This window comes from Corapipo altera, unplaced genomic scaffold, assembly GCF_003945725.1.
Source record: "Corapipo altera isolate COAL_440 unplaced genomic scaffold, ASM394572v1 1b, whole genome shotgun sequence".
Lineage (NCBI taxonomy): Eukaryota > Metazoa > Chordata > Aves > Passeriformes > Pipridae > Corapipo > Corapipo altera.
The window spans coordinates 9,109,683-9,134,605 of record NW_020884881.1 but is presented as its reverse complement, the minus strand read 5'-3'; the positions used below and the strand labels follow the sequence as shown (position 1 = coordinate 9,134,605).

The window sequence follows — 24,923 nt, the reverse complement described above, 5'->3', positions numbered from 1 at the left end:
GTATTGGATGCCTCAGGTCTACTGCTGAATTGCTAAGTAGGCAGACATTTCTATCTCACTTCAGAGTGTGACCTCAGCCATTTTTTTCCCCCTGTGTTCTCTGGAGACGGTGGCTCTGACTGGGTGTTCTCCACCTCATGCTGGAAAGGAGAGTGTTTAATGTACTACATTGGCCAATGTTCTTGTCAGATTATGTTCAGGTGAGTGGAAGGTTAGCTTAAGATTTCTGTAATTGAAACATATGGAGACCCCATGGGTATTTTATATCAGTTTTCTGCAGGTCTGGTGTTGCTCTCCAGTAATAAGGTCATTCTGAAATCTGTTGACTTTTTTGGGAGAAATGCCATCTTTTGCCATTTTACTGTCTGTAGAATTGCTGAAGAAAAATCATAGTTTTTTGAATGTGGACTTTCTGTGCTCTGACATAGTTTGTTCATTCCTGCTGATGTTAAATGCCCGGCCATCTGAAAAACAAACAACAAAAAGTGTGTGTTTCTTTTCATCATTGTGATTCTAACTTGCAATTTATCAGACTCTTTGTTCTGAAAGATGGCAGCTTATGGAAAATTGGCCAGTGGAAATGGGATGCTGATCAACAGCCAGCTGAACATGAGCCAGCAGTGTGCCCAGGTGGCCAAGAAGGCCAGTGGCACGCTGGCCTGTATCAGGAATAGTGTGGCCAGCAGGACCAGGGAGGTGATCATTCCCCTGTACTCAGCACTGGTGAGGACCCACCTTGACTCCTGTGTTCAGTTCTGGGCCCCTCACTACAAGAAATACATTGAGGTACTGGAGCATATCCAGGGAAGGGCAACAAAGCTGGTGAAGGTTTTAGAGGGTAAATCCTATGAGAAGTGGCTGAGGGGGCTGGGGTTGTTTAGCCTGGAGAAAAGGAGGCTCAGGAGTGACCTTATCACTTTCTACACCTGCCTGACAGGAGGTTGTATCCAGGTGGGGGTGGGTCTCTTCTCCCAGGCAGCCAGTGACAGGACAAGAGGACATAGTCTTAAGCTGTGCTGGGAAGGTTGAGGTTGGACATCAGGAGGAATTTATTCCCAGAAAGAGTTGTTAAACATTGGAACAGACTGCCTAGGGAGGTGGAGTCACCATCCCTGGAGGTGTTCAATAGTGCCATGGTCTAGTTGACAAGGTGGTGGTGATCAGTGAAGTGTTGGACTTGATCTCAGAAGTCTTTTCCAACCTTATTGATTCTGTGATTCTGTGAAAATAATAATTCCAAATGACCTACACAGAAAAAGAAGTTTCTTTACCTTAAAACAGTATTGAACTTTGGTCCCTCTAATATTAGGAGCATTGGGACATAAACATCAGTAATGTGCTCTGAGCTAAAATCGATACCATTTTTGTCTTTTATGCATTTGGCTCTCTACAGTTCCTGCAGTTTCCACCAGCATGCTGAAGGTAGATGCTGCTCATGTTAAACATTTGGAAATATTATTTCCATATTTTAATGATCATGCTTCTGTACATCCCATTATTATTCAGACTTTTCAGTTTCTTCACATTATTGATTTTGCTTTGTGCATCTGGTTCTGAAGGCAAGCATTTGGAAATCAAGCCTTGTATCATCAGTTGTTGACTTTAGAACATGAAATTCTTGTTTATAGTAACTGGGAATCTTATGGTTTACCTTCTGGTCAGCTACACAGTTTCAATGTCTCCTGTGACAAGTGGTGTGCTGAATTTTTCTGATATTTCACACTAGATTTTACTTCCAGTTCTGGTTTCACTGTAGTCTGATAAATCTACACAGCAAGCAGGTCACTATTCTCTAGGTTCTGCAACACTTTCCATGTGACAGGATGAGGCCAAAATCTGACAGGAAATGTGTGCAGTTTTTTTGCCTGTCTTCAAGAACAGTGACATCAAATGTGTCCTTCAGTTAGTGATGACCAGAGAGCCTTGAGCTTCACTGTGACATGCTCTAAAGTGGTTCCTGTAGTTGCTAGTTTGGATAACTGCTAAGGTAGCTTTTGCCAGGTAATTGATGGCATCAGGGAAATGACTTGAAACTACAGATAATACTTGTGGACTCAAAGTCAAAAAAGATAATTTCCCAATGATGGAAATTCTTCTGGATGCTAGAATAATTCAGGTTGGAAGGGACCTTAGGAAGTCTCTGGTCCAACCTCCAGATCAAAGCAGGCCAGTTTTTAAATCAGTCCAGGTCAAAGAGGGCTGGTTCTTGAAAACTTCCAAGGACTGAGAGAGACTGCACAACCTCTCTGGGCAACCAGCTCCACCACCAAACTGGCCTCATGATGAAAATTTCACATGTATCCAGCCTGAAACTCTCTTTTTTTCAACTCATGCCTTTGCCAATCATCTTTCCACTATGCACCAGTGTGCAGAGAATTAGAGACCTCCCCATAGGTACTACCAGGCTACTGTCAGACACTGCAAAGTTGTCTCTTCTCCAGACTGAGCAAACCCATCTCCCTCAGACTCTGGTTGCATAGCAAGTGCTTGACCATCCTGGCGACCCTCTGCTGAGCTCGTTACAATTTCTTAGTGTCTTTCCTTTATTGGAGGCCCCCAAATTGGATCCAGTATTGCAGATGTGGTCTAGTAAGTAGAGGGATGATCACTTGTCCTGTTCCTGTAGCCCAGGAGGCAGCTGGTCCTCCTTGCTGCTGGGGCACTGCTGGCTCGTGGTCAGCAGCTGCCCACCAGGACCTCCAGGGCCATTCCAGGGGAGCAGCTCCCTGAGCAGGGGATTTCCAGGCTGTGCTGTTGCAGGGCTCAGGAGGAGAATGAGAGATGTTTGGGTGCACGTGCTTCTTCTGAGTGTAATCTAAGATGAAAATTGTTCACCAGACTTGAGTGATCTATACACTGGCTTGTGTGTATTGTGCAACTTTGAGAGCTTCAACTGGTTGTAAATAATGTTACCTTTGCTTTACTGGTTGTGCACTAAAAGGCCCCTGAGAGTGCAAAAAACCCCATGTTGATATGTAAATGGTTACACCAGGTGTAGTACCTTCAAATTCATTTATTACAGCAGTCCAAACCTGGAACTGTTTACTTGCAGCACTTTTAATTTTTATCGCTTTTTATTGTTTTCTCTTTCTTTAGAATTAGAATAGCTTTATTTAGCATACCAGCAGTGCGTACTGAGCAGTCTGGTTCATTCAACAAGGATATTTTTGTCATCTCCTAGCTGTGCTGTTATCTTGGTAACTTTTATATGAAATGATTATTTGATCATTAAACCTGAACTTTCTAGAAGTCTCAAGGGACTGTATACAAATTAAATCAAGAGGTTCTTTAGCACTGCTACTTAGACACAGGGCATTTATAAAGGTATATAATTTCCTTGGGGTTCCTTCATCTTTCTCTATGGCCTTGATCATTCCCTCTAAATTTGATCCCTAAAAGAACATTCTGTTACAAATAACTGTTTTGGCTAAAGAAGCTAGATGTCACTTTGTCTCACCCTAAGGGTTCATTTATTCTTTGATATTTAACAGAGTTGTTGCTGAAAAGCAGCTGTAGGTACTTCATTTTCTGGGAGAAAAAGACTTCACTGTAAGCCTGAATTCTAGCACCTGGCAAAGTGAGATGTTAACTCTTTGTTTAATTTGTGCTGTAACTCTAGGAGCTGTTCTGAAAAGTGGTTACCTGGGATACATGTTTTCCTAGGATATTGGTTTCAGTAAATGTGATGTATCTGGCTCACATTAGGGTTTTTATCCCCCCCCCTCCAAATTTAAAGGAATTAATTTTAGTTTACAGAGGAGATATGTGTTATTATCTCTCCTCTCATGAAGTAAAAATAGAAATAAAAATCTTTCCTTCCTTCCATTCAGTAAGAATAATTCATGTGTGGATCTGTTTTGCATGCAGGGTTGACCAAAGGAAACTAGCTTAGAATTTTATGTTTCATTTTCAAAATGGCAAGTCCACTTTTGTTCTGATGTGGATTCAATTGCTGAGAATTTTGCCTGTATGTGCATTCGTGAGCTTTCTTCTGTTATCTGACAGTTTCCTTTTCTGCTGAAACGGTGCAAGGCCGTGGTTGTGCAGGGGAATGCAAGAGCTGGTCCCAGTGGAGATCCTGTGTATTAAGGCAAGAGACTAGGGGTTGAGGTTTGTGTAAAACGAGGAACTCTGCAGAAAGTGGAGAATACTGGAACAGGGACGGGAATATAGCAGCAAAGTATTTGTGGAGATGTGGTCAGCTTTTTCCAAGATAATGTGATGTAATTATTAGAGATTTGTTGCTGAAGTGAGGAGGCCATTCATGCAGTTTAGTCCTTTCTTCTTCTATTGAAAAAAGCACTATCTTTCTTGGTCAGCTGCAGGTGGACAAGGATGCTTTTGTCATCACAGTCATTTAGGTATGGAGTAGACTGGGAAATTGAAACCAACTGTCTCTTGCGAGTCTGATGCTGTTTGAGGTCATATTGTGTTCGTCAGTGAACTCCTACATACATATGTTAGTTTTTCCTGGGTTCATCTTTTCTTCAAGTGCAATGTGGTTTTAAATAGGTACTGAGAAAATGGAGTTAAGTGGTGGTGACCAGCATAATATATCTTGGAGCATCCTATGTGTGTTGGTGACACCTCAGCCAGCCTTTTTGAGTCTTCCTGTAATAGTAGAAAACAAGGGAATGAAGCAGCACTGTGAATGTCTGCAATCTCTATAGATAGAAAAAGAAATAAATCTGGCTTTACAGTATGCAGGAAAAAGATTGATCAGTGTGTGTTTAGATCCATTTAGTCTTTTGAATACAGTAGTATTTAGTTCATTTTAGTCATTAGAGTGCACTGTCTGTATTTACCATTGACTAAGGACTTCCAGAGAAATATAGTTTCAAGTAGTGACAGGTTGTTAGCTGAAGGAGTAGAGGCTTGAGGTGTCTTACCTTTTAGGAAAAGATCACTTCTGTGAGACCTCAATGCCTTCTTTCTTGTTCTGATTGATAAGTAGTCACACAGTCATGGACAACTTGTATTATTAAGGAATATAAATGTGGTAATCTGTGTTCTCAGGATTATTACAGTCCCTGTTCTTGAAATTATAATATTTGTAGGCCATCTTTTGGCTTGTTATAGTTGTCTGCATTATTACAAATGCAGGTGAGCATGTACTGATTGCTATGTGGGTGCTTGCTTTCTTACCTCAGTATGTAGTTACTAGTGTTACTTCATAACAACAGTTTATATTTTGACTACAAAAAAGTAAACCAGCATATATATTATTTTATAGTTTTGATTTGTCTTCTGAACTTCCTTTGTCTCTCTGAAAAGAATCCTGTCAGCAAAAAGTCTTAAATTAATTTTCTGGAATTGTTGAGAAAACAGATGTTCAAAATCAACCATTTCAAAACTTGGCAGAAATATTTTCCATAATGTTTTTGTCTACCTGTCTTCCTGTTATATCTGGAACCTGTTTAGTAAGTTTGGTTTATCATATTTCTTATAGAGGATTATGTGAGCATGACTTACCCATTTGACCAAAGCCACCTAAAATCAACACAATAAAATTCCAGGAGACAAGTTCCATTAGCTTATTCCCTCGTTTCATTTTGCCTAGCAGCCTGGGCCAAGGAGGACTGAGGAGCATCTCCTTACAGAGTACTTTGTAATGTAGAATGTAGGGCAGTTCTGGAAAATGGGAAATGTAGATTCAAGCTTCCTTCCCTTGGTCCCATAGCTGTGAAAACCAAAGGTAACTTTGCTAAGCAACCATTCTTTTAAAAGGATAATTCGACCTCTCTTTTGGATGCCTATTCTCAGCTTGCTGTTCTGAATGCCATATAGATGCAGGGTATTCTGTGAAACCTGTTAGAGATTGAATTTTGCACTCCCTTAGCTGCCTAAACCAAGTCTACCCTGTATGTGGGATCACAGGCTTTGGCATGTGCCTCTGAGGAACTCTTGCATTTATGCCTTAGATATCATCCCAGAGGTTCATAGGAGTATTCTAGATTTGGTATTATCTCTACCTTCCCCATTTTGCTGGATGATTGATCAGACTATATCAATCGTGCTATATACCATACTATCATACTGTGATACCTGCTATTGGCAGGTTTTTCACCTTGTCTTGGTCAAATTAGTTCAGTCTGCTGGCAGGACACTGAGACAAGCTTGTCAGAGTCAATAGTTTTGACCTTGTCTCTACTCTCCCTACAGTCCCTCTTTGCATGAGTCTTTATCTTAGAAGTCACCTTCTGTTGCCTGCCCTTAATCTAATTTTTTTCTACTTTCATAAATCTTCTCATATCTTTACATGTCCAGTCACCAGTAATTATTTTCCTTGTGCGTCACTCCTAATAATTTTTTTTCCCTCACTATATCCTTCCTATAGCATATTGTGGTAGTTTGAAACTCCCAAGGATCTAATTTTTAAGTTCAAGCCCCTGTGAGAGGGTTTAGTGATGGTATGGACTTGGTATCTTTTTCACCCCATGTGGAGAGTTTTCAGACAAAATACAACCATTCGTTATTGGGGAAGGGGAAAATATTTACAAAGGTTTATTTACACCCACATATATATTTACATTAAATTAAATTTCTCCTCTTCTTCAATAAAAGTCCAAGAAGAAAAGAGAAAAGTCTTTCTATCACTTCTCAGGCCACAGTTCCTTCATTTCAGTTTTTGTGGCACTGGTTAGTGTCCTTCATTTTCCTGAGGCAGCAGATTTACGTATGGCAGTCAGGATTTTGTTCTTACTTTGTGGAAATTTCAACCCCGAGCCCGAGCCTTCAGATCTACAAGGATTTCCTTGTAGATCTTCACTCCTCTTGGGTTAGAACATTGAAGGCAGCTTTCAGTTCAGTCTTACCAACGCTCTTTTGCTCTGTCCCAGCTCGACAGCTTGATAGAAACAGCAACAGCAGCAGCAGAGGGCACGGCCACCTCCTTTGCACTCCGTCCTGGCTCAGCTCTCAGGACAAACTCCGGGTTTTCAGCTCCTTTCTCCCTCTCTCTAGCTGCTGCTGTATTTCAGGACTCCCTAAGGGTTTGGAAGTCCACCCCTCCTCTTCAGAAAGTCTCTGGTTTTGGGAAAATAATACAGTCTTACCCCAAACCAGCTCTGTTGAGTTTACCTCTGTTTTGTTGCCAGCTCTCCCTCCTGCAGGAACATCTCTGTGTCTTTCAGCCGGCCTCACGTTATGTCATTGCTACTGGCTATCTTTTGCCTTTTAGCCACCGTTGTCTCTGTTCAGGGCTGCTCCGCTGCAACTTCCAGTGTCTTCTGCTGCTGCTGCCAGTAAGGAAACTCTTCCAGCTCCTGATTACGGGACCTGGTCCAGCTTTGACACTATACCGAGTCTCCCGTAGCCTCAGCTGAGGGCTGGGGGCCCTTGGCCCCCAGAGGGGCTCACTGGCCCCCTACCTCCTCAGATCATGGCTACCTACCTACTAAACTATCTTCACCACCTTCTCTTCCGTTTCTGTGGGCATGTAATTTCCATAGAGCGCACGTGGACTATTGATTGGTCCAATATTATCAGTGGGGCAAACCATTCTTCATTACTACCTCAGAGAAAAGGTTTTTCAAACAACCACACATATCAAGATCTTGTGTTAGTCTTTGAACAACACCGTATAAAAACCATAATATGTGGTTCCTTAAAACAACCACCACCTTTTTGTTTCATAACTCTTTGCAGATCTGTAACACAGATTTTCTCATGTATTTTCACTCCTCTCTTCTGGCTGCTGTTTCACAGTAGGTTCTTTCCCCTTCTTAAATCCATTATCCCAGAGGTGGTACCACTGTCGCCTATGGGCTCAGCCTTGGCTGGTGGTGGGTCCATCTTGTAGCCAGCTGGCACTGGCTCCATCCAGACATGGGAAAGCTTCTGGCAGCTTCTCACAGAAGCCACCTCTGCAGGCCCCCCCAACTACCAAAACCTGTCCAGATAAATTTAAATTACTTCTATGATTTTAGATTTTTTTTTTCCCCCAATAATTCCTAGTTCTTTCTACCCACAATGTCCTATGTCTTACTTATTCTTGCATTTGTCCATCAATGTCTTCTCATAACGCCAGAATTTGAGTACTTCCTTCTCTGACTTTTCTCTCTACTTGTACTTTTTTTCCCCATTTTCTATTCTTTTGTTCTGCTCTATTGATAACTTAATGTTTTACCTTGCTAGGTTTGTAAATTGGTTTCTTTCTGCACACAGTTTTCATTTTTAACCCACTTGAAATGGGTTACAAAATAGCAAAAAGATTACGTTTCATTGTTCAGAATATGTTTTCTTAATAGCTGCATTTTATATTTGCTCACATTGTAAGTAAGGCATGACTTTTCTGGTGGGAAAATAATGTAGACACTGATATCATTCTAATGCTGACTGTTCAATAAGAAAAAATACCTGCAATTGATGTCTATGAAGTGCTAAATATGGCAGGAAGAGCTGGGTGCATTTCTGTTTCTATTCTGTAGTATTAGCAAATATAAAGTTGAAATGTATGCAAAGAGCTCTGTGTCTGCTCAGAGTTTGTCAAATATTTATGCATATTTTAGCTGCATCCCAAATAACACACTGTAGCACTGTGAACTGCTGGGACTTGTATGAGAATGGGAACAGAAGGTTATACGAGTCAACATCGGAGTACAATATGTTGCTATATGTTTTGCTACTCCATATGCTATATTGGGAAAGCTTATAAAGTACTATAGTCCATGGTGTATACTGGCAAACTTTTCTAGTGGAAGTACATCTTACTTTTCTAATTATTTTATTGTTTAATAACTACCTGCAGTGTTCTGGACACTGTAATGTGTGTTTGTGCTGGTTTTCACCAGCCAGACAGATGAAATCAAGCACGTCCTGAGATGCCAAGTGAAACTGTCTCCTACCATCAGCCAGAAGCCTGGCTGGTTTTTTTTAGCTCCATCTTGACAAATTACATGATTATGGAAAGAACTGAAATAGTACTAGAAAGAGGACTGAGTACTATGCAAGTCCTTAGGGAAATTCTGTTAAAGGTCCTTTCTGCTGCCCTATTTAAAAATAGGAAAGTCTTTTAGCTTCTTGTGCTGAAGTTTGAATAGACGGTTTCTGTGAAGGAACCTGTTTAGTGATTCAAACCCCTATGATTTCAGGGCAGAGTGTGCATCTTTGACCCAGCAGTGAGCGTGCTACCTGTGATGCAGAGTGCTTTGGACTCTGAAGTAGAAAAAGGTACTGTTGTCTAATACATCTGAATTTTCACTTTTACATACCAGATAATTTTAGGGAACTTGTGCAAAGGTTGCCCACACAAGAATAACTTAACAGGGATAGTTATCAAAAAATGTCTTGTGTGGGCTGTCATGTTTCTTCAAATGGGCTTTCATAGTGATCAGTACCATCTTGATGGAATTCCTGCTTTGTTGAGAGGATTGGTGAAATATGAATAAACCCATGTGGACTTTTGAACAGAGAATCCTTGGGAGGCTTTGTGACTCACTATTGGCATGGACCTCATTCAAGATGCTACGTATTATATTAGACACTTCATGTTATTTTGAAATGCTGAAGGAAATAGCTTGTGGTTCTGCTCATTAGAAATAGCATTGGTAGCAGATGGCCAAGAGAAAATGCTGTAGAAAAGTTGGTTGTGTGAGTCTTTTGATTTCTTTCAAGCATGTAGTGCAGCCTGAGCAAGGTCTTCCAGGTCTGGCAAAGGTTTTGCCACAGAGCTGCATAGCGCTGAGCACAAGCCTGGTGCTTGGTGGGTGTTCATGGCTATGACTATGAGGCAGTCTTTGGAGAATTTGAGTCTGTGCACTGAAAGCAAGAGTGGAACTGTCCTGCATGAGCAGCCGATCCTGGAACAGACTGCCTTGGCAGTGCTCCCAAGACTCTGATTCAATCAATTCCTGCCTAATGAACTGAAGACCACCTTCCTGATAATTAAGAAGAAACAAGCTGCCTGGATTTTATCCAGCTCTGGATTTTTAGGCTGGTGTTCTGAGCACTTAGTGATTTGTGCTAGGTAGTCGACCACTCAAAAGTTGTTACCCCCTAAGTCTGGTAGATTGGAGGGGAATTTCTTCAATTTTAGTTTATTGCATGTGAGGAAATCTCTAGAATATGCATGTCTCTGTGTTTGCCAGACCTTTTTTTTCTGAGTATGAATACTTTTATTCCAATATGGGTAATGTTTGTGATGTAAATGTTCTATGTCTAAAAGAATAATGACACAGAATTGCAAAATATTAGGCATTCTGTGTATTCACCTAATTATGCCTGGATAAAGTTTCAGTATAGTGACCCCATCAGGAGTAGGCTCCTTCTTTCTGACAGTATCATGGGAAATGATAGCCCCACCGATCCTGATTTGTTCCAAATGAGCTTGTATTTAAAGTAAACTTCTTGAAATATGTCCGGAGTTTTGCACAAATGGTGGGTCTCAGCAGCAGAGTCAGTTGGTATTGCCTTATTATATCATATGTGGAATCAGATAAATTATACCTCATCTTATTGTATGCTCAGATAGAGGAGAAAGTTGATCTCCTTTCTCTGGGATGTTCTTCAGTCCTTATGTTTACTTACAGCTCTTCAATTTCATCTTCCATATGGTCCAGTCAAAACCAGGAAAATAGAAATAATATGGTACTTGCAATCATCAGAGACTACAACTGGTTATTTCTCATTGCCATCACCCCAGAGGGTTGCTTTTGTTTAAATACTAATTTGTTTAAAAACTAATTATGGAATTGGGATTTTGGGGGCTGGGGCTCTCTTCCTAGTTCCTCCTGTAGTGGTAGGAACTGGTGAGATGTTAAAAAAATGGGTTTCTGACACAGAAACTTTGGAGATCCAGTAGTATTTGTCTAGTCTAGTTTGAAACTATTATCTGCCGTGCAAGGAGTCTCTGTGCACCGTGTTTCTCATACAGGAGAAGTAAATCCTGACAAACTAGAAAAAAATCTCACACTGCCATTAAGTCACCTTAGCAATTCTCATAGAGTTAAACAGAAGTGGCGTTTTTGCTGTATGAGGGGATGGGCATAGCTGTCATAGTTAGGGATGTTTGTAGGGATGTAAGACATGCTGGTGTAGCTACAGCAGGTAGAGGTGGTCTATTTTCATGCTCCACCCTGATAGTCATGCTGGCAAAACTGTGGTCTTGATTTGCCCTGAATGGGAGGAAAAAATATTTCCACAGCTCTTCTTCTCTTGAGAAATTCTTTCTAATATGCTTTACGACTCAGAGGTTCTGTACTTTGGAAAGGGTACACACATATTGACTATTTTTCCTCCCATGTTTTGAGTATAATAAAATATTCAGTAATTATATGTGAATTTTCGTTCATTTATATATTGATAACCTTATTTCCTGATGCATCAAGGCAATTGAGTGAGCATGACTAACATGTTTTGTGATCTCACAATTACTAACTGCATGTTAATTTTCATTTTAGAATTCATTCATGTCTGAAGTGACTGTGTTGCTGATTTTGAATATAACACATATTTACCAGCTGAAAACCACTCGTCACTTGGAGTGATGAGTTAGAAATTCTAAAAGCTTACCTCTTCTTGCTGACAAAGCAATCCATCTTGAGCTGTGTGCAGATTTCAGTGCATGTGTATTTTCATAATGCACTGCCTTTTGACAGATCAGATTTTTTCCTACAAATGCTTTGCGTTGATGTATTTGGGCTTGTTTGTGTTTATATCCATCTTGGATGGATATATGTGAAATGTAACCCTCACCTGGAAAAAGCAAATAAAAATAATTTCACTTAGTTGAGCTTAGCAACCAGTGGAGAAATATGTACAGTGTTTGTATCACTATTTGTTAATGCCATAATTCTGCATGGGATAAAATAGGTTCCGAAGAACAGTATTAGGACTGCTTTTTGAGCAATGATGTGAGTATTGCATTCAGCAGTGACTTGTAGCAAAATGTGGCAGGACATTTGAGTGTGATAAAGTCACCAGGTACTGTTGGGAGCGTGGAATGAGCTAGAGAGGTAGAAAAATAAAATACTGAACACAGTGAGTATTGCAGCCACCAGCAATGCAATGATTCAGAATCATTAATGTCTGTGGTGCCAGTCAAGGCTTAGACAAAAGAGATGGGGACCACAGAATATACAAAATAAATACAGAAGGTGTGCTATCACATGAACAACCTTTCAGCATCATCATATGATGAAATTCTTTGTTTTACAGGAAATATATGCTAAACGGAGAAGTGGGGAAAACCAGTCTTGCAGCTTGTTGTAACTACTAGGACTCATCTCAAGAGGAATAGTATTTATCTCAGCCAATTAGTCACATTTTTAATTAATCTCATCTAATCCAGACATGTAATACAGATCATATAAATCTGTTCGTAAACGTGCCTGTTTCTCTGCATTGACTCCATTGTAGTTGGAATCCAGATGACTTGTGCAGATGTGGATGTTTACCTAAGAGGCATCTCACTTAGCTTTAGATGGTTTATGTCAGTGGGATTCTTGTGTGCCAAACCCCAGTGTTCATGTCATGAAATTCAGTGCACCATAATAATGTCAGAGGCTGTATTTTAAGAAACAAAATAAAATGTATCAAGCTTTTCCATGAGACATCTAGTGGCATGCACTTAGAAATTAATGTTACTGAAATAAGCAATGAAGGAAAGGAAATGCTGTAAAACAGCAGATCCACAGCATTGGTATAATTTTTAAGTTATGACTCTAATGAAAGATGCATCCCTGATTATTGCAAAAAGATAAGCCAGGGCAAAATTAAAAACAGATTTGTAACCAGAAGTGTTAAGTTTTTTATCACAGATGATAAAAAGAAATCCTTTTAGAATTCAGGCATATGGGCACTAGCATGAGAAACTGCAATTAGTTCTTAAATATATTGTCTGTAACCAGTGATAGAGAAGAAATATTTAATGAAGGCACCTGCTGATAGTAGCTAATGAGATTGACTGAAATGAGTTGCTAGCAGAGAAGAGTGACCTTAGAGCAGATACACAAACTACCACAGAATAGCTCAGGAACACACTCCGTTTCTGGACTGATCCTGCTTCAGGCTATGTGAAAGGGCCTGATAAGATGAATCAGGATGGGCATGGATGAGGCTAAATTTGGTTTCCTTTGTGTGGTCTGTAAGACTGTTAAGTGTTTAGCCAGGCCTTCTGAAACCTGTCAGTTCTGGGATAACAATATCAAAGCTACTAAATTAAATTCCTGGTTTGTATAACTTTTTTGATGTAGAGGTTTTATCAGAGGTAAGGATGTACCTGTACATCAGGTTGAGACAGACTATTCATACACCCAGCAGCACACTGTACTATGACACAGATTTGTTGGCTCCCATGTACACATATGTGCACTAGGGCACAGAGCCTGATACCAGCTGAAACAAAGGTGCTTACTTGGTGCTTATATGGGGCTTACTTGGCATGTTATTATTGTTGCTATTTAAATAAAATCCCCGAAAGTTTATTTCTGACAAGACTGTAGTAACTATAGTACCATTAAATAGTTGGTAGGAATTTTGTTTATGTAGAAGTGAAGTACTATTGTTGTTCAAGAGATTGCAGACTTCCTTTTGTGGGCATTTGTAATTATTTGGGACCAAATCCAGTTCCTAGTAAACTGCATAAGAATCTTTCAGTCAGTTCCAGAGGGACTTCTGTCAAATTTCTCCAAGTTTTTGAAGATGTCAAGTTTTATAAAGGTGACATTTTAGCTGAGTGCATGATACAGTGAGGACCAGGACTTCCTGTGGGACTGTGTATAATACATGTGATGATATGCTTTACCATGAAATCATCTTAATTGGGTATGGTAATGAGGAGGTTAATGCATCTACCAGGTCACTACTTCATAAGTTGTTTGTATAATAATATAGGAAGTATGGGGAATAATAGCTGTGCCTCAGACACACTGTACGTGGAAACTGGAAGAATTGTCTAAATTAGTCTCAACCCTGTTAGCAATAGCCATTAAGAATCTGAAGAAGAAAAATAAATGTGAAAACCCTCCCAGAAAAATAGAAAACCTCATTTTTAAAAGGATGGGGGAGCTATGGAGAGAATATGCCTATCATAGGTTTACAGATCATTTTGTTCCTAGAAAAATTACAGACAAATATTCATTTTGTAAATGCCTGGAGCAAGTTAACAGATAGCAATCAGCATGGATTTGTTGGAACTATCTAATACCCTGTAACAAGAGATTAAAACTTGTGGATAAAAGAAAAGGAGCAAGTGTCCTACATTTTCATTTTAAGAAACTTCTGAATGCTGTTTTACAAGACTGCCCTTATAAACAAGCTAAGGAATGTGAAGCAGTGTGTCAGTGTAAGTTGCATGGGATATAGCTGCAAAACTGGTTGGATAAGGTAAACCCCAAGCAGCTACTGCTGTTTCACTCGTCCATACTCCGCAAGAGTTTTTTTTAGACACTATTCTGTTTTTTCAGTAATAATCTGGATTATGTTTTAGAGAATATGCTTTTTAAAGTTGCAGTTATCACAAAGTTGAGAAGGGATTGGAAGGATGCCAGGTAACAGGATTAGAATTGAAAATGATCTTGAAATGGCTTTGAAAATAAGGTAATATTTAACAAGCCTAAGTGCATGGTACTGCACTTGGACAGAACAGCCTTATACAGGCACAGGACAGATGGTTAAGCAGTGCTTAAGTTTTGAAAATTATATATGTCATAAATATTACATAAGTAAATGTAATCAACCTGTTGTAAGGAAGGCGTGATGGATGAAATAGTCATACAATCTGCAAAATACGCAGAGTAATTTATGTGTTATACTCAGTGCTCTGCTCTGTTCAAATACTGGGTCTAGATTTGAGCATCACATTTCAATGAAGAGGGCTAACTGGAGGGAGTTTGGGGAATGGCAATAAGGAGAGTTAGAGAGGTGAAAAACGTGCCTTGTAAGGAAAAAACCTCAAGAACCAGAATTATTTAACCTAAAAAGTGAAAGGTAGGAAGGAGTGAAAAGTTTTCAAGTATGCAAAAAACTCCCAGTAAAATAACTTGAGCCAGCCAACCAATCAAAGAAACACACCCCAAACCACCTTGAACCTACACAGATGGAGTTATGTAATCTCTCCATCCTATATGGATAGCTTGAATTCTAACATGAAATAATTAACTTAGACATCAGAAAAAAATTCTGATAGTAAGGTAAGATCATTTAGAAGAGGTTAGGTGAGAAACTTATATTAGAGGTCTTTCAAACCAGGGAAAACATGTCCAGAAATTATACAAATGTAGCTTTGTTTCACGCGCAGTTTGGAGTTGAGCTGCTATGGACCCTCTTGGCTGTATCTTCTCTATTGAGTGTATTACATTACTGCATATTATTCCTGTGCCACACAATGCATTTTCTGTTCTGTAAATCTTGTGAAACAGTATTGTAATTTGAATTAAGATTGTACTTTTTTTTTATTTCAGTGTGTGCAGAAGCTTATAATCCTGATGAGGAAGAGGACGACGCAGAATCTAGGGTACTTAATGCTTAGAGACAAATACTTACTTTTTCAAGTCTTGGGCATCAAATTTAGGAAGAAAAATGCAACTAGCATTATCATTCCTTTCCAAAAGCATCCTTATTATAGTATACTTTAGTAAGCTCTTGGGTTTTTGTGTTAAAGGAACATTTAAAAATTCTGATTATAGTTACCCATATAGGACCTGATGTATTATTCTAAATTACCAAACATGTGATATGTGGTTAAGGAAACATTTTTGTGCAATTATATTTATGTAGAGAGCACCTGCTCCTTAAAAAACTTATTTGGTGTCCTCACAATCTTGCAGTAGTTTCCTCAATATTCTAGTATTTTTCATAAGGCAGAAAAAGGTAAACTATAAAATTGCTAAGATTTTTAGGTGTACAATGCAATAACTAATGAACTGTGTTTATTTCTTTTATTTGTGTCACCCTTTGAAACACATTTATTTAGCTTTTAAGATGAAATAGCATGACTTTCAAGAGAAGTTTAATTGTTTATGTTCTACCTAATTTCTGGTTTGTAACACTGTCAAAAAGGTTACCCCACCCTATCACAGCTATACTTAGCATATCTTTTGAAGCATATGAGTTGAGCAACTTGATTGATACTCACATGAACTGCTCATTGGTAATTTAGTAAATCTCTGGCTCGCTCAGATAGTGTCAAGTCTGTTGTTTACTCTGTGAAATTTCTGATATGAGTTTTACACACATACTATTTCACAAAACACTCTTTAGGAAGTAGTCATGGCAAATGATATAACAGTGGTGCTTTTTATAAAATATACATGTCCCAAATACGATTGGAGAGTAGTAGAGTAATGTTTATGTAACTATAGTGTAGATAAAAGTATCCAGAATGGCTTGCAGAAATGAAATGGATTCTACAGGTGTAAAGATCTTGTAAACTTAAATACAGCAGTGTCACATTTGCTGATGGTGTGGTGATACCATGTTATCATTGAGTGTTTATTCAAATCCTGAAGGTTCTGAAATGAAAGTGTTATGAAGCATGGCCAAAATATTGTGTAAAATGCATAGCTGAATTAGCTCAATCCTTCAGCTAGTGCTGCTATATGATAACCACCTTAAGAGTTTTTGTCTTACATCCCTCAGATTATTCACCCCAAAACAGATGATCAAAGAAACAGACTGCAGGAGGCGTGCAAGGACATTCTTCTTTTTAAGAACCTAGACCCGGTAAGAAATTCTTTGTAATGAACAGCATTTAGCAGTGCTGCTAAGAATTAATTCTCGAGCTTTTGAACAGAAATTTACAGATTTTACTTTTATAAGCTCTTACATATGCTTTCTTGACTGTTTCATAAATTCCAGAAATTACATTTTTATCATTGATACATCATATAGTCTTCTGTTCACCACCATAGATGATAATCTTGAAGTACATTAATATGAATCTATGCATTATTATGATTGTAAAATGTTGTATTTTCTTATTTTAAATCTTGCTGTACATTGATGTGTATAAATGCATCAGTTAACTGGAATGTTTAAGTTGTCTCTGCTAGTTACTTTTTAGTATCCAAAAGGTGCTGAGTGCTCCCTCAAAACAGAAAATTACACCTAAAGCCTACAGTTTAAGTCTGGATGTAATTGAACAAGCGAGTTATAAAATAGGGGGAAAGAGAAAGGCAACAGCGAAGTGTTTACATTATTATTTCACTTAATGCAGATAGCATAAAAAAGCTTCAGATAACATTATTCTATGCAAATAATTTCCTTCTGTTGCCTATAAGAATAACTATGCGCTGTTATGAAAGCTTAAATGAACTGAATGTGTGATCTGGATCAGACAAAGGTGATAATGCTACCAAAAAAAAGGCACAGGATTGTTTAAGGGAAAAGGTGATTATATCAATCAAAACATGCATACTGAGGTTGGGATGACTCACAGCACACCAAATGCTTTCTCAAAGGAATTGATTTGATGCTGTCAGGGGAGGGAGCATGGGGGAAATGAAAATAATTATGTAGAGTTTTAAGTATTAGAACAGAAAGTTTAAAATTTGATTCAAGAAGGAGCTAATGGAAAGGCCAATCTGCAACTCTGTTTGGAAATCAGGTGCTCTTACAGAGAATCACATTAATCTGTGCTGCAGGTTTCCAGCTCCTGATTCTGTCTGCATGAAGGCTGAGCCCTGACCCTAGGTACCTCTTCCCAGAGAAGCCCTGAGGAGGGCAGTGAGCCACAGACTCCCAGCTTTGCAGAACCCTGGAGTTAGCATTATAGGAGGGCATCAGAAGTCTAAACACGGGTGCTAATAATACATGTGCATTGTTGGGACACTAGGGATCCTAACACAGAAGATTTCCTAATTCCATCATGCTATCTATTTAATAGGTAGTTAATCAGCTGTTCCACTATACTTGTTCATGCTGAAGTCATGCATGATACCCCTTCTACTCCGGAATTATTTTTCTGAATAGCTTCAGGGATACAAAGTTGTTTGTGGACGTCTGCTCTGGATGTGAAATTGCTTTGTTATATATTTTCCTTATTGTTTCTGTGTCCTGGCTTCCACTTGGCTGGACCATCATACATTAGTCTGCCAATGGCCCCTCTTGCTTAGTCTCTGAGCACCTCTCTCTTACGAGCCCTGTGACCCAGTGGATTATCATGTACTCCTAGAACCTGCTGTGATGTTAATAGTGCTTACAGTATCTATCCTCTGGATGGGATCTGCTTGCCCTTATAGCAAGAATGAGATCTTCTGTCTAAATAGTCATCAACCACTTGGTCTGCAGGATAGGGATCTGTTGGCATCAAATCAGCTATATTGTAACATTGTGTAGACACAATGTCCACTGTGGGCACTTGACGGACTTTTTCCAGGGATGGATTCTTCCAAGAAATATTGAGGGGTTACTTCCTGTTTGGGAGGGTCTTCTCGGGACTGTGCTTGCTGTCTCAACACTGATGTTATGAACATTTTTTTTTTAGGTTTTGCTTCTGAATCAGTTACTTGTAATTGCTAAGAGTTCCCATAGCCTGTTCCAGGCGTTTAGCAGAAGACTTCTTAGCTTCCTTAGATCCCCTGTGGATCTCTGCAATCCAAAGCCTTGAAATCTGCTCCTGGGATCTCCCAAGTCTTGTTCACCCACCTTGGCTCAGGTTGTCCAGCGGATTAAGAACACTTCCTCCTGCTTGAAATTCTTTACAGACAGCATTCTGGGAAGTGGAATAAGATAATTTTTGTAGAAGAGTTTTTCATTATAATAATTTTACTCATAAAAGACATTGGAAAACTACTGAGCTCTGAAGACAGCAAGGGTATTAAAATATAGCCTTCTTAAGTCTGGCGTGGAGCCGGGATCTGTAGTCCTCGGGGGACTTCTCCCACTCCTCCTTCTTGTTCTCCTTCTATGCAGTGACTCAAGGGCTCTGCCACTGTAGTTGCAGTAATTTAAATGTTCTTATGCCAGCTCTCTTCCTCACCTCTGCTTCTCCACCCTGCAGCATGAGAGCTGCTGCAGTTTGCAGAGTGGTGTATTAGCAAAAACCTCCTTCATCTCAGAGAGAGATAACATCTTCAGCTGCTAAAGCTCAAGTCTCTGGAACAAAAGTCAAGCTTTGTATTGATAGCATCTCCCACTCCCACTGTTGCGGTTTTTTTTCCTTGCATTGAACTTCAGCCTCTTTCTGCTATAGTTCTGTGTATCAAATTCATTGTTTCAGAGATCAGTTATGGAGGTAGAGACAATGTAAAGCACTTAATGGCTTTTCCCTGATGGCCTTTTAGCAGGGTGTCAAACACCATTCTCAAATACAGAATAACAATGTCCTACAGCATGATCAGAATTGTGTTCAGTACATGATGCTCACTGGAGTCCACATTTTCTTAAAACTTCATCCCACCCTCACAGACTGTATTGTAATTTGAATGGAAGGATAAGATAAGGGTATTATCTGAACAGACAAGAGCCATCACATAAAATTAAAGAACAGCAGAAACGTTTGAACATGAGGCTAAATGAGAGAGAGGAGAAAAAGATAACCTTCAGACTTTGAGACAGCTACACACAACACTGTCTTGAGCCTGCATTTACCTATAGCACTTTTTGAATATCAGACAGGTAAACTTACACAGAAATATTTATAAATATCAATAGTTCACATATTGGCTTTGGTTGAAAATATAGTAGTGTAAAGGAACAGCAGTTCTGGTACATTTCCTTGAGCCGCACTTATATTTTAAAGGCCAGCTCTTTTAAATTCCCTAAAGCAATGTTAGCAATCTTTTTGCCTTCCCATCTAGTTGCTGTTACTCAGTATCAGTTTTAGCTAGTGTATAACAGTATTGAAAAAATTACTTGAAGAGAAAAATATTGATTGAAACATGCATTTGCAACAAGATGGGGGAAAAAGGTTGTGCAGAGGTGTTTGGCTAGTTTTAGAGGACCATATCAGAAAAGAATTGAGAAATTCTAGGAGCAGAACCATGTGGATGAGTGAATTAGAAGAGGAAGGTCTATTCAGATGTTTGTATTCTTCTCCTCATGCTGTTAATGTAACCTATATTAGATTAACTCATTCCTCTTCTAAAGCATCTCTTCCTGTTCTTCTTCCCAGAAAAACCTCCTTCTCTTAGACCATAATATTATTTATTGTTCTTCTCAGTTGCCTGCTACCCCATTGCCAGAATCCATATTACTTTTGTTTTCCTACGTTTGCCATGGTGTGCCAGGCTGCTTATTCTGCCTGCATGCACAGAGCATGTTACCCAACAACCTCCTTTGTGCTCCAGATGCTGGAGATTACTAGCAGTGGAATGCAAAGCTGCATGCCCACTTTCCCCTCCACTTCCACTTAGTGTAAGCCAGCAAGGAGAAAACAAGATGGTGAACAAATGTCTTGAGCCACTAGGACAAGCCCTAAGTCGCTATTACTGAAATTTCTCTCTGTTCAGCCTAACAACTGTTTTGTCACCAGGAGCAGCAGCTCATCTAGTGTCCAAGGCAACCTTCTACTCTTCCTTTTTACAATGCAGTTCAGAGTTGTTGTTCTGTTGGGTTTGTCTCTGAAGAGGAAAATTTGCTGGGATGATTACCAACAGGCTATTTGGTTTGGCTTTTATGGCCACTAGGGCAGCAGTTAAAAAACCCGAGGAGCCTTTTATCAGAGTAACAACGTGGCTCAGTGGACTGGTACCATCAAATCTGTGCCACGCCCTTGCACTTAAAGTTTGAATCCTGTCTTTTGCAAAAATTCAGAAGCAACGTTAAATCATCTATTCTCTTTCAGGGAAATTTTATGTTGGAGAGCTTTGCCCTGCTAATGCTTGTAGAGAATATTTAAAATAGGTCTTGACCCTTTTACAAAAGGTAATAAATTATACATATTGTTCACAAATAAACAGTAGCAATTTCTGGGCATATTGCCACTCATATACCTGGGGAATTAGTATAAGAGAGCACAAATATTGATTAATCAATTAGAATTGATTAACTTGAAGGAAGATGAAAGAGAGCATAATGTAACTGTTTTATGACTAGTGGATTCTTATACTGAAGGCCAAAGCATTCCTTGTAACTACTAACAGAAGATCTTCACCAAAAGGGTTGTCAAGGCGTTTGAAGAGGCTGTCCAGGAAAGTGATGGAATCACCATCCCTGGAGGTATTTAAAAGACATGTAGATGTAGTCCTTGGGGACATGGTTTAGTGGTGGACTTGGTAGTGCTGGGTAATGGTTAGACTCAATCATCTTAGAGGTCTTTTCCAACCTAACTTATTCTGTGATTCTCTAATCAGCTGTTGAAGATGTTCTGCAAAAGAATGGCACAATGTAAGGTACCTTCATATTTGGCTTAAGAATTTTGGAAACTATTTGCAACTCTGAATTATTTCTGCTGTTTTTAATTTTTTTTAACCAACTGCTAAAAAGAATCAGTCAGTTAGCTCAGAGGGCTAGTCACAAAGTATGAAATGTGTTACTGAGCCTGACTGATGGGCATGTGCATGATATTTGAGAGGCAGAATACTAATTTAACACATGTGGAGAAAAGTCAAGGTATAGTCTCAAGAAAAATATTATCGCTTGAAAATATTGATTATACATGGAAATACAAAGTAGATTCTTTGATATTGAATAAATAAATGCCTTTTAATTAGTTTACAAGTGGATATTACACAAGGGAACTAAATATTTTGAATTGGATCAATATTGCTGCTGACATTTATATCAGAGTTCTGAGGAGTGTATATACATGGTTTTGTTGTGAAAAACAAATGCAGAGAGCTGTAGACATGAATTCTGTGATCTACTCTTCCTCTACAAGGTCCTGACTTGTTGATTAAGAAGTCTTTTTCTTCCCATGATTTCCTTGCCTGTTTTACCAACATTTTCTCTCTCTCTTCCCCCCACTCCCCTCACCCTCCCCATCTCTTGCTCCCTATTTTGGTATTCTGTCTGCTTCATTGACTTCCTAATATCATGTTGAATATTAATTCGTTGATATTTTGTATTGCACATAATGAGGATGTGGTGGCTAGCAGGATGCCATTTTAACTGGGGCTCATTTTAGTAGAATGGTTGTAGGAGGAAAGCATGAAGTGGTTTATGAGCTCAGGGACAATAGAAGTGTGGATTCACTTTGTTTTCATGGTAGTTTTATGATTGTGTCTCAACATTATAATTTTTACAAGTCATATGAGATAGGCAAGTCTTGTTGCTACTGTTTTACTAAAGTGCAAGGCAATCTTATGCCCACTTAATTGTGCAGGATGTCTTGGATCTAAAAGGGAAATTAACTGAGATTTCCTGTGTACCAAGGAGCACTCCAGCAGCACACTCATCCTTCTTTTTGGGGATTTCCAAGCATATATAATTCCAGCATACTATCCATTACTTTAGAGATTTGTTGCACCCATCTTGATATCTGGATTTTACTGACTCCTGTCAAATGCCAGATTAAGATTGTGTTGGTTTGCTGTTAGACACCATGTCATTTTAATTGTAGAAATGTAGCTGTGCCTTCTATATCTCAAATTCCTTTTCTTAAATAGTGGGGAAGGAAAATTTTCAGAACTTACTTTCTATATTTGTCATTGTCATGACTACCAGTGATGATTATATCCTACTTTCCATTTTATCTACAGTGTCTTCATTGATTCAGGTAGCACTTTGTCAAACAACAAATGTTTATATCAACAGTTTAAACATCAGTGCTTCTTGGAAGCCCCAGTGTTTGAGTTTAGTGCGGAGAACTTTGTCCTTTTTCCTTTACAAAACAGCTCACAGTAAATTTATAAATTGATATTAAGAAGACATGTACCTGGCACAGCAGTAGGAAAGCACTTGATAGTTTGGCAGTTAAAAGAGCCTTTGACATTTGGGAAGGACATGCCATGGTCTACCAGCTCTCCTGAATGAATCAAAATCTATCTTGCAAGGACATACAAGTGACTGGATTTTTAATCTGTGAAAGTTTTATACTAAATAAAATGTAGTTTAAACTATACTTAATGTCCGTTATCTCACTGACTAATTTTTTTCAAGGAATTATCCTGAGATGTGAGTGTTATGTTTGTTTTGTTGACTGGAGAGAAATTGAGGTTAATGTACTATTTCAGATAAAACAACATGCATCTGGAGGACAGTGCTTTGTGTGATACAAAGACAGGAGAGCAAGTATTTAGTTACAATTTTTCACTTGACCTGGCAGGAGGGATGGGATCACACACTGTTCCAGGGGGATGTTCTTGGTAAAGCAGTTGTCATTCCTGTCTGGGGCTTTGTTCTTCTGGATCTCATCATGTCTTTTATAACTGATTGTAAACATGCACACAATTCTGTACATTTCAGCTATGGAATGGCAATACAGTAGGCTTGCACACACTTTATTTATGCAGGGCTGTGACCTTACTGACATCACAGAAACATGATGGGACAACTCCTGTGACTGGAGTGTTGGAATGGAAGGATACAGGCTCTTGAGGAAGGACAGGAAGAGGAGACAAGGAGGCCGTGTTGATCTCTTTGTCAATGACCAGTTGGAGTGCACGTAAATATGCAAAAGAACTTCACTAGCACAGTTCAATGCATAGTTAAGTTGGCATAAAACTAGGGTAGGTACCATCTTCATCTAAGAGAGGGAAGAAAACCATGTCATCTCCACTTTAGGTGAGTGAGAGGTTATATATTATGTTGGCTGATGCTGTATTAAGATAGTGAAATTTTAGCAGAGGTCACAAAGGTTGCACAACATACATATTTAATACTTCAGATTCTTGTATTTCTTTTTAAAAAATTACCCTGTTTTTAAAGTATCAGTCTTTAGAATATAAATTAACAGATTACCATAACATTACGTATAGTATCTTTACAAACACTGATAAAAAACTTCATCTTGTTTTCATTTGATATATATTTTTGAAGATAGAACTTCTTTAAGGAAGAAAAGAGTTTAGATTGCACCGTTTTCCAAAATACCAGAATTAATTCTGTTTATGAAACAAATCTGCTTTTTAAATCTAAAATTGCCCATCTTTATCACAGAGGGTGCCAGTAAATTGAGCCTCAGTCTGGCAGAGATTCAAGAGGATTCACATTGAGCAAACTGGGCAAGCAGGTTGTGTAATTCTCATGGTAAAAGCAAAGACCGTGTTCCTGGTTTGGTTATTGCAGTCTACTCTGGTTTAGTTTTAAATAGAAAGTTTTAGAAAAGGGACCACTTGTCTTTAAGTTAGTTGGAATTTATTTAGAAAGTTAAAATACATGTGCAGTGCTTCAGCAGATAATGGACTGTTCTCAAACTTATTAAATACCTCCAAGTGTATAAAACATTTTTAAAAGGCAGCTGTATTGCTGAATTCTACTCTGTACTCTGAATTCTACATTCAGGAGAAGTTGTAGTTTAGCGAACTTTATTCATAATTATGAGATTCAAAATATTTTAATCAGAAATCTGAGATGAAGCACACTGCATAAAGATTTTAACTGTATGTATTATTCCTCCAGTACCTCAAATAACCATCTTTTTAAAAGTATTTTAATTTCCAAGGATTGAGGCTCATATAATGCATTTTTCTTGCGTTGCTTGCATTTAGAGGATTACATATGACCTCTAGTCTCCATAAAGTGTGGAGCATTCTGTATATTCTTACTTGTTTTCAAATGGCAGCCAAGGGCTGTTGGTTGGAGAGCCACTTTGAAAACTCAGATGTAAAGCAAGAGAAAGGGAAGGTGCTGCTTCAAATGCTTCAGGCAACTAACTGATTAGGTCAGTTTTGCAGATTCTGTAGGAGTTTCTTTTAGTTCACATAGGGAGGACTGTAAAAAATGAAGTAATATTACCTATTAATTTAAGCATGAAAGTTTTTAAAAGGCAAGTCCTGCCCCTAATTTTCAGTCTCCCCCAATGGCACCCACACACACTTTTTTCTCTTTCTCTGAAATGGACTATAACACATTCACTGATACCTACAATGATCCTTCTTTTT

At 38.8% G+C, this 24,923-nt stretch overlaps 1 protein-coding gene across 1 annotated transcript in view; it reads left to right on the top strand.

Moving 5' to 3' along the window:
• The window catches only part of PRKAR2B (protein kinase cAMP-dependent type II regulatory subunit beta), an 85,426-nt gene that overhangs the window by 50,917 nt on the left and 9,586 nt on the right, over positions 1–24,923 (top strand). Inside the window, exons 3-4 of the mRNA XM_027639899.1 lie at positions 15,402–15,454; positions 16,579–16,662. Of these exons, the coding sequence (XP_027495700.1) occupies positions 15,402–15,454; positions 16,579–16,662 (137 nt within the window). The remainder of the gene's footprint in view (positions 1–15,401; positions 15,455–16,578; positions 16,663–24,923) is intronic.